Below are 13,118 nucleotides of genomic sequence, written 5' to 3' on the forward strand. Positions count from 1 at the left end.
GTTTTAAGATCGTGCGCTCTGAACTGGCAGCTGGAACCAAGGAAAGGAACCTAAGAGGTAAAGAAAATTTATCCTTCAGGATGTCAAAGACGCTGGAGAGATGGCTCAGTCATTAAGTGGAGGCATGAGGACCTGAGTTTGGATCCTGGGCATCCGTCTGTAACCCTAGCCCTAGGGGCAGGGGTGTGGGGTGGAGACAGGTGGACGGACATCTCACTGGCCGGACAGTCTAGGCAGTCTGTGAGGTTCAGGATCAGAGAGAGAGCCAGGCTCAAAGTATGGTGTGATAGCCATTAGAGATCAACCGTTGGCCTCCACATGCCTGCTCCCCCACACGCATGCTCACTCCTACACACGCAGAGACAGACATCAGCGCCCCCACCCCCCATTCTCCCCGGAGCAGGAGCTCTGCTATGCAGCCCTAGCCCATGCCGGCCTTGAATTTGCTGCTCTTCCCTTTCCTCAGTCCCCAAGCGCTAGAATTACAGCCGCGTACCACCATTCACAGTGTGACATTAACTCCTTTAAAGTCGACAAGGCCAGCAAACGTTCATGTGGAATAAAGACAAAGGACCCTGGAGAGATGGCTCAGTGGTTAAGAGCACTGGCTGCTTTTCCAGAAGACCCAGGTTCAAGCCCCGGTACCCACATGGTGGCTCACGACTATAACTCCAGTTTCAGTACATTCGTATAGGTAAAATACTCATATACATAAAATAAAAATAAATACATATAAAACATTAATCATATACATAAAATAAAAATAAATACATATAAAACATTAATCATATACATAAAATAAAAATAAATACATATAAAATATTAAGAAAGACAATAACATTAGCTGCAACAAGACTTCAGTATATTCTTCTCTTGTACAACATTACCCTGACAGCCAAATGACTTTGGCTTGGAGACTTCAGCTACCTGCTTGCAAAAGGATTATTACAGATGGGTTCGTTGGCAGCTGACATGCCCTCATAGAAAGAAGTGGGGAGTGGAGAGGGCCATGGGAGGCTGACCTGAGGGTCCAGATGATCCTCCCAGCCCCTTGTCTAAAGTTCTGCCCTAATTGCACATGGCTTTGAGGTCTTGGAGAGGGGCTCTGTGTGGGTGGCTATGGGGAAGTGAGTATCCACGTTCCATGCAGACTTTGCCATGTGGCTGTTTAGGGTCGCCCACGCTCCTGCCTATCACCCCTCACACTCTCAGAACGTAAGTCTAATAAGCTCATTGGTTTCCCAAGGTGAACTTTGGTGGGAGTCAAACTTTTGTTTGTTATTGGGACCTTAGGAGGAAAGGCATAGACTGTTCAGTTCCCCGACCCCCCACTCCGAGGAAATTCTCTCCCCTCTCTTAGGTGTGCAGTACTGGCAGGTGAGACGCCTTTAATCCCAGCACTCAAGAGGCAGAGGCAGGTGGATCTCTGTGAGTTCAAGGCCAGCCTGGTCTACAGAGCGAGATCCAGGACAGGCAGGACTACACAAAGAGACTCTGTCTCAAAAAAAACCAAAACAAACGAACAACAACAACAAAAAAAAGATAAGCTGAAGTCTATAAAAGAATGAAGGTTCAGAAGAAGAGGGCCTTTTCATACAACCCTATGATTCTTTAGCAAACTGTTCATTTTTATTTATGTGTGTGTGAGTATCACCACACGCAGGTGACAGCCACAGAAGCCAAAAGAGGGCGTCAGATCCCTGGAGCTGGAGTCCCAGGCAGTTGTGAGCCACTTGTTGTGGATGCTGGGAACTGAACTCAGGTCCTCTACAAGAGCAGCACATGCTTTTAACCCCTAGGCCATCTCTCCAGGCTCACAATCCTATTATTTTAAAAATTAGCAAGCAAGAGAAGCTTGAAAACTGGAGTAATATCTATGTGGAAAGATATGGCTAGAGAACATACAAAAGAAGGTCATTTTTTTTGGGTGGGGGAAGAAGGATCCTTAAGAATTTTCCAAAATGTTAGGCCAGCAGGATGGCTCAGTGGGTAAAATGTTCTTGCTGCCAAGCCTGAGGACTTGAGTTTGATTCCCTGGACCTAAACGGTGAAAAGAGAGAACAGAATTCTGCAAGTTATTCTCTGACCTCCACACTTGACACACACACACACACACACACACACACACACACACACACACACACATAGATGTAATAAAAATAAAAAAACTTTTCAATATTTAGAAACCCTAGTGTGGTAGTAGAGGGATGGATGGAATGGGCAACTTGCACACGTCCTCAGTCCCTTGTCTGAACAAAAACTTCTTTGGAGCAGGAAGTACCCTCCCTCCATTTACCCCCAAATCGCCCTAGGGCAGAAACACTCAAAAAGAGGTGTCATGAACATGACACCCAAAGGGGACAACATGAATGCTAAAGATGGATCCCATTTTGAGTCATAATTATATTGAAAACTGAATCTAAAGGGGAAAGACTTCTTTCCTTTTTTTGTTTTGTTTTGTTTTGTTTTGTTTTGTTTGAGACAGAGTTTCTCTCTGTAGCTTTGGAGTCTGTCCTGGACTAGCTCTGTAGACCAGGCTGGCCTCGAACTCACAGAGATCCGCCTGCCTCTGCCTCGGCGTGCGCCACCATCGCCCGGCAAGTCGAGATTTATAATCGGTTAATAATGGGAGTTAAGGATGCTGGGAAGGGGTACATCTTTCATCTTCTTCCTTGGTGCCATGGAGATGTCCGACATCCTTGGCTGAAATGGTACCTGGAAATCTGAACTAGGAGGGGGAAAGAGTATTTCCTAAGCATGATTTCTCAGTACCTGGATCCTCGTAACCAGGAAGAGTGAGACCCGAAGGAGGGATTACATCACTTTGAAGCACGGAGTTCAGTTAGCAGAAGAGAGGGAGGTTCTGATGAGCCAACTGCTACTCAGGCCACAGTTACCCACCCCGGGCTACAGCCAAACCTGTCTTCTAAGACACTGGGGTCATAAGGGAACGGAAGGGGAGTAACAACCCTGGGTACCACTGAGCAGGGAGACGTTCAAAAGCGGTCTTACAGTTATCACTTACTTGTAGGTTAAAGATTTCTGTATATAAATGTTATGGTATCTCCTTACCTCCCCCCTCCCACCCCGCAAGAGACCCAGGACCTCAGCCCATCAAAGGCAACAGTCTCATCGCCTTCCCAGTAGGTCTTTTTTTTTTTTTTACCTGCTTCTCTGCTTCCACTGAGTAGGAACTTTCAGCCCCGCCTTCCTGCCCATCTAAGCCCCGCCTCCCCGGCCCACCTGTGTGCCCAGCCCGTGACGTTGCCGCGGGGCTTCAGCGGCCCGCAGGATCCCGGATCCTCATTGGTCCATCCGTCCACCGGCCTGCGCAGCCCACCAATGGCAACGGCGCTGGGCGGGGGGAGGCGGGGGGGGGGGGGAGTGCCCACATCCAAGATGGCGCCCCCAGGAGCTGGGAGCGGGTGACCGGCGGCGGGGAAGCGGCCTGGGCTGGGGCCCTCAGATTGCGGGGTCCCGGGGGCCTGTCGCGGGGCGCCCCCGTGACCCACCGACCAGGCCTTCCCCCCGGGCCGGAGCGATGGCCGCCGAGAACAGCAAGCAGTTCTGGAAGAGGAGCGCCAAGCTGCCGGGGAGGTGAGCCCAGGACGCTGAAGAGGGGAGTGGGGATTGGACCCGAAGCCTTCCAGATCCTGATCCCTGAATCCCGCGGGCTCGGGGCGCCCCCCTGCCCCGAGGCCGGGGGGGGGCTGGTGTCGGGGTCGCCCAGGCTGGAGCAGCTGTCTCTCAGAGGAGCCTGGCCGGCTTGGGTGTGGGGTGCAGACTGGGGTCTGGGGGCGGGGAACTTGAGCTGGGAGGTGTCCGGGGACCCGGCGTGAGGGCCGGTGGAGTTGGGTGAGTTGCGGCCGTCCGCCTGGCCTCGGAGGACCCCACCTGCACCGCCGCTTCCCACTTTGTGCAGAGCTCCTCGGGGGTCCCCAACAGCACCGGTGGGCTGCTTGCGTGAGGGTGGCCCCCTGGCCACCTTGGTCCCCTAGCCCAGCGCGCTCCTGTCTTCCCTGTGGACTCCCCAGGGGTGCTGGTGGGAGAGCCTGGGGCCAGGTCGGCAGGGGGGTGAGCCAGGACAGTGAGGGGTATTCTCAAGCCTGACCTCACTTTGCCTTGAGTTGGCCCTTTCTCCCTAGACATTACTACGGGGTGGGCACAGGATGGAGGGTTGCTCCTGTGGCCTTCTCCAGGCACTTGTGCAGCCCAGTTAACCTCTTCCCCCTGAGAAGTACTGTTCTTTTTGTGTACGTGCACTGGATTCTTTATTCCTCAGCTTTGGTGGCGAGCAGGCCTCCCAAGCAACTTCTTGTCTCAAGTTTTTCTTTTCCCGTCTTGGTTGTCTGTTGACATTGGGAGCAATTGTCCGTCCACCAGTCTGCCATTGGTTGACTGGTTCGGTTTGTTTTGGGTTGTGTCCTGAAAAGCGAAAGGAGTTTGTGTTTCCCTAGTGAATCGAAGATTTCTGTCCGCCTCAGGCTGCTTGGTGTTAAGATGTGTTCGTGTCCCCCGCCTGTTCTCGCTCCTGATTGATTGACACATGTCTCTTCCTTCAGGTGCAATCCTTTGACCTCCTCCCCGCTTCCCTTTCTACTCTCCCTCTCTCCCACTCTCCCTCTCCCCCCCTCCTTTCCTCCCTCCCCAATTTTCTCTCTCTTCTGTTTCCTCCTCCTGTTCCTCTCCTCTCCCTGTCTCTCTTCACACTGGTCAAGGCAAACACTACCACCGAGCTACGGCCCCCACGCCACCCTCTTCTTCAAGCAAAAGAGAACTAAGAGTCAAGTCCGTATCAGCTGTGGAACTTATTAGACACGTGGAGAAAGTTCAGGGAGCAGATTTTAGCAACACATAGTACTGTAATACCAGGGGAGGCAAAGGTAGCCTGGGATTAAAGCGCTGTGGGGGTGCCAGCGCTGTGGGGGTACAGTGTTCTCACATTGTACGGTGACACTCTGTGTTTTCAGATAAGCTTCACTTCCTGCCACTGATTTCTTTTCCTTCCTGCTTGTGTGAGTTCTCCAGCTGTGTCGACTGTTCTCTGTGAGTTTGCTAGGGAGGGATCATTACATTTTGATATCCTAATACAATAATCAGTGGAAAAATGGCCATATCAGGAAGCCGTGGTGAGGACAGTGGGGGATGGGTGGTCTTTGTCCCTTCAGACTGCCGGATGTGGTGCATTAATGGTCTTGTGTTTTCTTTATTTCTTCTACTGGAAGCACTACTTCAAATAATTATGTTTATTCATTTACTATTCTATCTAGTGTGTGTGTGTGTGTGTGTGTAGATGTGTGCGATGCCACAGTGCTCATGTGGAGTTCAGAGGACAATTTGTGGGGTCAGTTCTCTGCTTCCACCCTGTGGGTCTTAGGGATTGAACTCAGGTCACCAGAATTGGCAGCACGTGCCTTTACCTGCTGAGCCATGTTTTTTGTTTGTTTTGTTTTTAAGACAGGGTTTCTCTGTGTAGCTCTCTTTGTCCTAGAACTCACTCTGCAGACCTGACTGGCCTCAAACTCAGATCTGCCTGCCTCTGCCTCTGCCTCCCGGGTCCTGGGATTAAAGGCATGTGCCAGAAAACATTACCTTTGCTAGATAGGAAGACTCTTCAGTTCCTTCAAATCTCTGGCTTCCTTTTTCATTTTGAAACAGAGCAGTAGAAGCAAGAACGTTGGAGTCCAGGTTATTATTATTGTTGTTGTTATTCAGCTTCTCTTTACTGTATGATTGACAATCTGTCTAGACCTCAGTTTCCTAATCTGTGAAGTGGGGAATAAAAACACTTCCCTCAGGGTTACATGAAGGCTAAATGAAATGCCCTGTTTGTAAAGAACCACGACAGTGTTTATTTAGTACAATGTACTTGCTCCATAAATAGTCATTATTAATCGTACTGTTGTTATTAGAGCAAGTAAACAGTTAAAAGGATGCTTCTCAGCTCCCCCCAGTATTAGTTGTTTGTCTTGTTCATTATCGAGGCATAAAAATGTTGCCATGATCCATGAACATTTTTAATACCCGCCGGGTGGGGGAAGTGTGGTCCCCTGTGCACTGAGCAGAGCGCCCCAAGCTCAGGGCTGCTGAGGGAAGCTGATGCTTTCCCATAGATGGGGCTTTGCTTCCGGAACAGAACTCTGACACCTGAACTCTCGTGAGTCGGGAAAAGAGAAAGGTTCTCCCGGGCCGGCAGATGAGTGAGCATGTGCAGGGTCCCAGCAGGGTAGAAGCGGAGCTGCTTCTCTCTTCTTTACAGTGGGAAAGGTCAGAGGAGTTCCTTCCAGTTCAGGCCGCGGCGGTGACTTGCAGGCTCTTTAATCCGATGGAGTGACTTTAGTGACAACAAATGGAAAGTTTGCTAGAATAGCCCAAATTAAAAACAAACGGAGCGTCCTTTAAAGTCTCCTTGTTTGGGTTGAGACAGTCTCACTATGTAGTCCTGCCTGGAGCTTACTGTGTAGACCAGGGCTAGCCTTGAACTCACAGAGGTCCGCCTGCCTCTGCTTCCCCAGGCCTCCCACTATGCCCAGCTCTTTAAATATTTTTAAAATTTTATTTTGTTGCGTATGAGTGTTTGCTGTGCATGTAACCCTGTGCACCATTTGTGTGCCTGCGGTGCCCACTGAAGCCACAAGAGGTCATCAGATGCTCTGGGACCCTGTGACCACGTGGCTGCTGGCAATCAAACCCGGGTCACCTTAAGAGCAGCCAGTGCTCATAATTGCTGACCATTTCTCTAGCCCTGAAGCGTTCTTTTTCTTTCTTCTTTTTTTTTTTTTTTTAAGATTTATTTATTTATCATGTATACAGTGTTATGACATGTATGCCTGCATACTAGAGGAGAGCATCGGACCCCATTACAGATGGCTGGGAGCCACCATGTGGTTGCTGGAAATTGAGCTCAGGACCTCTGGAAGATTAGCCAAGAGTCAGTGCTCTTAACCTCCGAGCCATCCCTCCAGCCCATGTTTTTCTTTTTTTAAAAAATGTTACTGAGATAAAAAAAAATTCACTCTTTTTTTTTTAGATTAATTAATTAATTAATTAGTTTGTCTTACTAAGTACCCTTGGCTGGCCTGGAACTCACTATATAGACCAGGCTGGTCTCCGACTCATGGAGACGCACCTGCTTCTGCCTCTCAGGGGCTGGGATGAAAGGTGTGCGCCGCCAGCCTTGGTTTATTTTAAGTGTCCGAGTGTTCTGCCAGCACGTATGCCTGTACACATGTGCACACCTGTGCTGGTGGCAGAAGTCATAAGAGGGATTGGATCCCCCGGAATTTGAATTACGAAAGATAATTGTGAGCTGTCCTGTGGGTGCTGGGAACCAAACTTGGGTACTCTGCATGAGTGATGGGTGCTTTTAAGTGTGGAGCCATTGTTCCGGCCCCAAATTCACCCTTAAATATATGGTTCAGTGGTGTGCAGGGAATTCATCCTGAAAGTATGTTTTTGGCCATCCATCACCACTAATTTCAAAATACTTTTAAAAAGATTTATTTATTTTTAATTTATATATGAGTGTTTTGTACGCATGTAAATGAATCGTGTGTGTGCAGTACCTGCAGAAGTCAGAAGAGGGCGTCAGATCCCTTAGAACTGAAGTTGCAGGTGATTGAGAGTGCCACATGGCTGCTGAGAACTGAACCCAGGTCCTCTGCAAGAACAGCCAGTGCTCTTAACCACTGAGCCTTCTCTCTTGTCCCTGATTTCAAGACATTCTGAAAAATATTTATTTTCAGACAATGTGTTGTTATGTAGCTCACTGTGTAGCCCAGGCTGGCCTCGAACTCACAGAGATCACCTGCCTGTGCCCCTGAATGCTGGGATTCAAGGCGTGCGCCACTGCACTCAGCTTAGGTCACTGTGTCAGTGTGGGCAGATAAGCAGCAGGTACCACGGTTACAGAACGCACTCTCTGTCACCTGATTGCCTAGGTTAAAATCCCAGTTCTGACACTTCCCTAGCTAGGCGACCTGTCTCAAAAAACTAAACTGAAGGCTGGAGATGTAGCTCAGTGGTTGACCCCTGAGGTCAAGGGTTAGTTCCAGCATCAGGGAAACCCATTCTAGCCAACCTGAGAAAGTGAGTGACTTGGTCCTGTGTCTTCAGTGGGTACAGGACATTTAAAACCCTCCCCCACTCCCACTTTTGTCCACTTAGTGTCAGGAAGGTGACCAGATATTGGGACAGATACCTTTCTCACATGTGTTACATGTTGCCAAACCCTGCTGGGCCACCTCTGAGTTCTGGGAAGACAGGCTGGGGAGGCGAGTTAGTTGTTCACCACTAAGCTGCTCACAGTGAGCAAGGTAGTGAGGCCCGAGCCGGCAGGGGGCAGGGAAGAGCAGTTGAGTTCAGAGTCAAGAGATTTGCTGATCATCCAAGGTAGTAAGGCCTGAGCTGGCAGGGGGCAGGGAAGAGCAGTTGAGTTCAGAGCCAAGAGACTTGCTGATCATCCAAGCAGGGAGTAGGTGGAGGGAGGAGGGGTCACTCCCAAGTACTGATCTTCAGAGAAGAAGCCAAGTGAAGCAGGCAAAGGCGCTACCACCAAGCCTGAAGACCCGAGTTCAGTCCCCAGGACCTCCATGGTGGAAGGAGAGAACTGACTACCCAAACTGTCCACTGGCCTCCATATGTATGGCGTGTGTGTTGGGGGGGGGCGGTGTGTGCACGCAATATAATAAAAAATAAGTCAAGTGTCTTAGTTTAGGTGTCTGTTGCCGTGAAGAGACACTGTGACCACAGCAACTTTTATAAAGGAAAACATTTAATGGGGCTGGCTTACAGTTCAGAAGATTAGTCCATTATCGTCATGGAGGGGAGTGTGGCAGTGTGCAGGCCGACGTGGTGCTGGAGAAGGAACTGCGAGATCTGCAGGCCGTAGAAGGAGACTGGGACACTGGCAAGACTTGAGCTTCTGAGACCTCAGAGCCTGCCCCCACAGTGACACACTTCCTCCAACAAGGCCACACCCACTCCAACAAGGCCATGCCTCCTAACAGTGCCACCTCCTGTGGGCCACGCACTCAAACACGTGACTCTGGGGCCACATCCATTCAAACCGCCACATTGCACTTCCTGGCCCCCATAGACTTGTAGCCATAACATTATATGAAATGCATTCAGTCCAACTTCAAAGTCCGCATCGTCTATCAATCTCAACAGTGTTTAAAGTCTGAAGTTCAAAGTCTCTTCTGAGATCCATGCATTCTCTTAATTGTAATCTCTTATAAAATCAAAATGAAAAGCAGATTAATAGGTTTTCTGTACCCCAGTAATTTCTCTGCTAATGCAGTAAGCCAGGTCAAGCTGAATTGAAAAAGTAAAAGCAACTCCCAAGGCCAGAGAAGCCACATGACATGGGTGAACTAAAGCAGGGAGGTTATGTAGGCTGTAGGCGAGGGGTGATGATGTGTCTGCCACAAGCTGGGTTCGTGCCCAAGTATGTTCAAAAGCTGACCGCTTTAGATGGGGACTTGCGTGGCTGGCAGCCTCAGGGGAGGAGCTGCCATAGCCACCAAGAATACAGAATGGGCTTTTTGGTACCTTCCCTTTGTTGGAGATTCTCCGAGAGGGTGGGGTTTGGAGAGAGAAAGAGAGACAAGAATGGGGCTTTCCATATGAAGCAGGAGTGAGCTGGAGGTTCCAACCAAACACAGATCACATACTTCCAACAAACAGTGGCACAGGGTGTACATTACCGTTCCAAAATGGAGGAAAGGGAGCAGAGTGCGGAAACGCTGGACCAAAGAAAAACCAAAAACCAGCTGGGCAGACTCCGAACTCTGGGCCTCCATGTCTGACATCAAAGCGCTCTTCAGATCTCCAGCTCCTTTCCCCAGCCTTTGATGACTGCAGCACACTTCTCTCTCTTGGGCTGGTTCCACTCCCTGATAGCAGCTCTCCTCGGCAGGTATCCCATGCATGACTCTGGCATTGCCAGCATCTTGGGGTCTCCAAGGAAATCCAGGCTTCTTCACAGCTTCATGCCTCTCTGGGCCTCCATGCAGGGACACCCCTGACACACACCTGACCTCAGCAGCTTTCCTTAGTTGTGGAGGGAGGTTTCATAACTTGACTCTAAGGCCAGAACCATGTGACTGAAGCTGCCAATCCTGCTGCTTGCTGAGGCTGGAGCATGGCCCGCTTGTTCAAGTATATATTCACCAGCTTCCTGTTTTCAATGGTTTCCTTCACTGCCTAAATTTGTAAACTTGGCTGTCCTGGAACTAGATCTGTAGACCAGGCTGGCCTCAAACTAGTGTTGAGATTAAAGACATGCACCACCATGCCTGGACCTAAGCTGTTCTTTAATTCCTTCTCACAAGTTGGAAGCTTAGCTGAGTGGGATCTTGCCCTGAGGTCACCACTCCCTTTATTCCATTTAACATCCAGCTTTTCTTTAATCTGTTTATCTTCTTGAACATAGGATTTAGCTCCATTACATTTTCTGGTGCCCCCTCTCTCCTCAATCTGTACATTTTGTGATTTTCCTTGCTCAGTTTGTTCTTTTTCATGATAAATCTTCATTAACGTTAACACTAATGGTCACACAACAGAGTCTATACTAGACTGTTTTGAGATTTCCTCTGCCAACGGAATTAATCCAAAACTCTTCACTTTAGCCTCAGGCAGACTTTAGACAAGGGCAAAAAGCAGCCACACTCTTCACCAAAGTATCACAAGAATACTCTACAGGCAACATATTAAAATTCTTCTCTTCTGAAACCTCTTGAGCCAGGCCCCCATGGTTTAAATCACCCTCAGCACCACTGTCCTCCATGCTCGCACTAGGATGGCCCATTCAGCAGTGCCCAAAGCATTCCATTGCTTTCCTAACACAAAGTCCAAATTCCTCCAGACAAAAGCATGGTCGGGCCTATCACAGCAATCCCCCGTTCCCTGGTACTAACTTCTATCTCAATCAGTATTCTATTGCTGTGAAGAGACATCATGACCACAACTCTTTTTTTTTTTTTTGTTTTTCGAGACAGGGTTTCTCCGTGTAGCTCTGCGCCTTTCCTGGAACTCACTTGGTAGCCCAGGCTGGCCTTGAACTCACATAGATCCGCCTGCCTCTGCCTCCCGAGTGCTGGGATTAAAGGCGTGCGCCACCACAGCCCGGCAACCACAACAACTCTTACAAAGGAAAACATTTAATTGGGGCTGACTTACAGTTTCAGAGGTTTAGTCTGTTATCAAGGCAGAAAGCACTGCTGTGTGCAGGCAGACATGGCGCTGGAGAAGGAGCTGGAGTTCTACATCTTGATCCTCAGGCAGCAGAAAGAGACTGCGACACACTGGCAAGACTTGAGCTTCTGAGACCTCAGAGCCCCCCCCCCCCCAGTGACACACTTCCTCCAACAAGGCCACACCTACTCCAACAAGGCCACACCTACTCCCTGTGTGCCAAGCACTCAAACACATGAGTCTGTGGGGCCATACCTATTCAAACCACCACATCAAAATACTGATCTCCGCCATACTTGATTTCCTTATCTATGGAATGGGGCTTGGATTGAGTGAGCTGTAAGGTCTGGACCAGTTCTGAAGGTGATCGTTGCATTCACTCATCAGCTCCCACTCACCAGGTGTGATTGTTGAGCAGATTTGGGGGCAGGAACAGAAGATGGACTCTCTTGTGCCTGGGTGAGCTGCCGAGTGTGGCAGAATGACCAGATGCTAGAACTTGAAGCTAAGACCCTTTAGATCAGAAAAGTGAGGCCAGGGGCTGGAGGGATGGCTCAGAAGTTAAGAGCACTGACTGCTCTTCCAGAGGACCTGGTTCAACCAATGCACATAAAATAAAAATAAATAATTTTTAAAAAGTAAGATCTTAAAAACAAAAAACAAAAACTGAGGCCGGTGGGAGGCCATGGAGCAGACTTGAGGACTCCTTGCCCAGAGCTCTCCCTGTCAGTGCGCTTCTCACTCCCCTCAGTCCTGGTTGTTATGAGAGCAGCTTCTGCAGTCCAAGGAATAGGAGAGACAAAGAGGGGAACTGGGTCACCCCATATGCTTATCTCCAGGCCTGCTGGAACGGCTTCTCTTTCCTTTAAGCAAAAAGCTTGTTAGTAATTTTTTTTTTTGAGATTTTATTTATTTTTATTTTCTGTGTATGGGTGCTTTTCCTGTGTGTGTCTGTGCACCACGTACATGCAGTGCCCATGGAGGTCAGTAGAGGGCATTGGATCCTCTGGAACTGGAGTTCCAGACAGTTGTGAGCCACCATGTGGGTGCTGGGATTGGAGTCTGGGTCATCTGGAGGAGCTGCCAGTACTCTTACCAGCTGAACCGTCTCTCCAGCCCCCGAAGGCTGGCCATTAAAGTCAGTGAGGGCTGGGGCATACCTCAGTTGGTAGAGTGCTTGGGTAGTGTGCAGGAAGCCCTGGGGTTAGCCCCCAGCACCACATAAAGCCATGTGTGGTACATGCTTGTAATCACAGCACTGGGGAGGTGAGTGGGATGACCAGCTACATGTGAAATTAGAGATCACCCTATGCTACCCGAGTCTCCACAAAAAAAAGGTCACGGGAGTCATTATTAGTATTAATAGAAGTTAAGGTGCTAGCCCCCACTGTCTGGAATCTTAGAATTTGTATGGTGGAGGCAGGAGGATCAGGAGCTCAAGAACGGTCTGGACTATAGGGAAAAAAGTTGTTATTGAGAAGTTGAGGGGCTTCGGATGTGGTCGTTTGCCCAGCACTGGGTTCTGCCCCCACACTGAAAAAGGAAAACGTTGAGAAAAGTAGCCAGTCTTGAAGTACATGGTCACTCGTGTATTTTTAAATAAAATCTCTCCCTGTCGATTTGGTCATTTTTCATAGCATTTAGGAATCTGACAGGAGACCAGCATAATGGCTGGAGTTTGCCTGGTTAGGTTTATTACATCCCATTTTGGGCTTGGAAATGTTTTTGCTGATAAAGTAAGTGACTGGGAAGTACTGATTCTCGCCGAAACAGCGAATCTTGGGGTCTGGCAGGTTTCCATGGAGCATCCGTGTAAATGAGTCCTGTTGCCAATGCCTTGGCATTTAAAACGGACAGCTCTGCTCCAGTGTTTGCTCAGCTCCCGTGTCAGCACCAGACACCTGCTGGGTTCCCCACCAAAG

At 49.3% G+C, this 13,118-nt stretch overlaps 3 protein-coding genes across 3 annotated transcripts in view; 1 reads left to right on the plus strand and 2 right to left on the minus strand.

Annotated features, from left to right (window-relative positions):
* Tmem217b (transmembrane protein 217B) overlaps positions 1-3,239 on the minus strand; it is a 34,019-nt gene extending 30,780 nt beyond the window's left edge. The window contains exon 1 of the mRNA XM_016001628.3: positions 3,167-3,239. The gene's annotated coding sequence lies outside the window, so the exon portion shown is untranslated. The remainder of the gene's footprint in view (positions 1-3,166) is intronic.
* Tmem217 (transmembrane protein 217) overlaps positions 1-3,264 on the minus strand; it is a 25,379-nt gene extending 22,115 nt beyond the window's left edge. Inside the window, exon 1 of the mRNA XM_006983080.4 lies at positions 3,167-3,264. The gene's annotated coding sequence lies outside the window, so the exon portion shown is untranslated. The remainder of the gene's footprint in view (positions 1-3,166) is intronic.
* Positions 3,265-3,382: 118 nt separating this feature from the next.
* The window catches only part of Tbc1d22b (TBC1 domain family member 22B), a 58,660-nt gene continuing 48,924 nt past the window's right edge, over positions 3,383-13,118 (plus strand). The window contains exon 1 of the mRNA XM_006983079.4: positions 3,383-3,597. Within this exon, the coding sequence (XP_006983141.1) occupies positions 3,542-3,597 (56 nt within the window). The 5' untranslated portion in view covers positions 3,383-3,541. The remainder of the gene's footprint in view (positions 3,598-13,118) is intronic.

The sequence above is a fragment of the Peromyscus maniculatus genome, chromosome 21 (genome assembly GCF_049852395.1).
Source record: "Peromyscus maniculatus bairdii isolate BWxNUB_F1_BW_parent chromosome 21, HU_Pman_BW_mat_3.1, whole genome shotgun sequence".
Taxonomy (NCBI): Eukaryota; Metazoa; Chordata; class Mammalia; order Rodentia; family Cricetidae; genus Peromyscus; species Peromyscus maniculatus.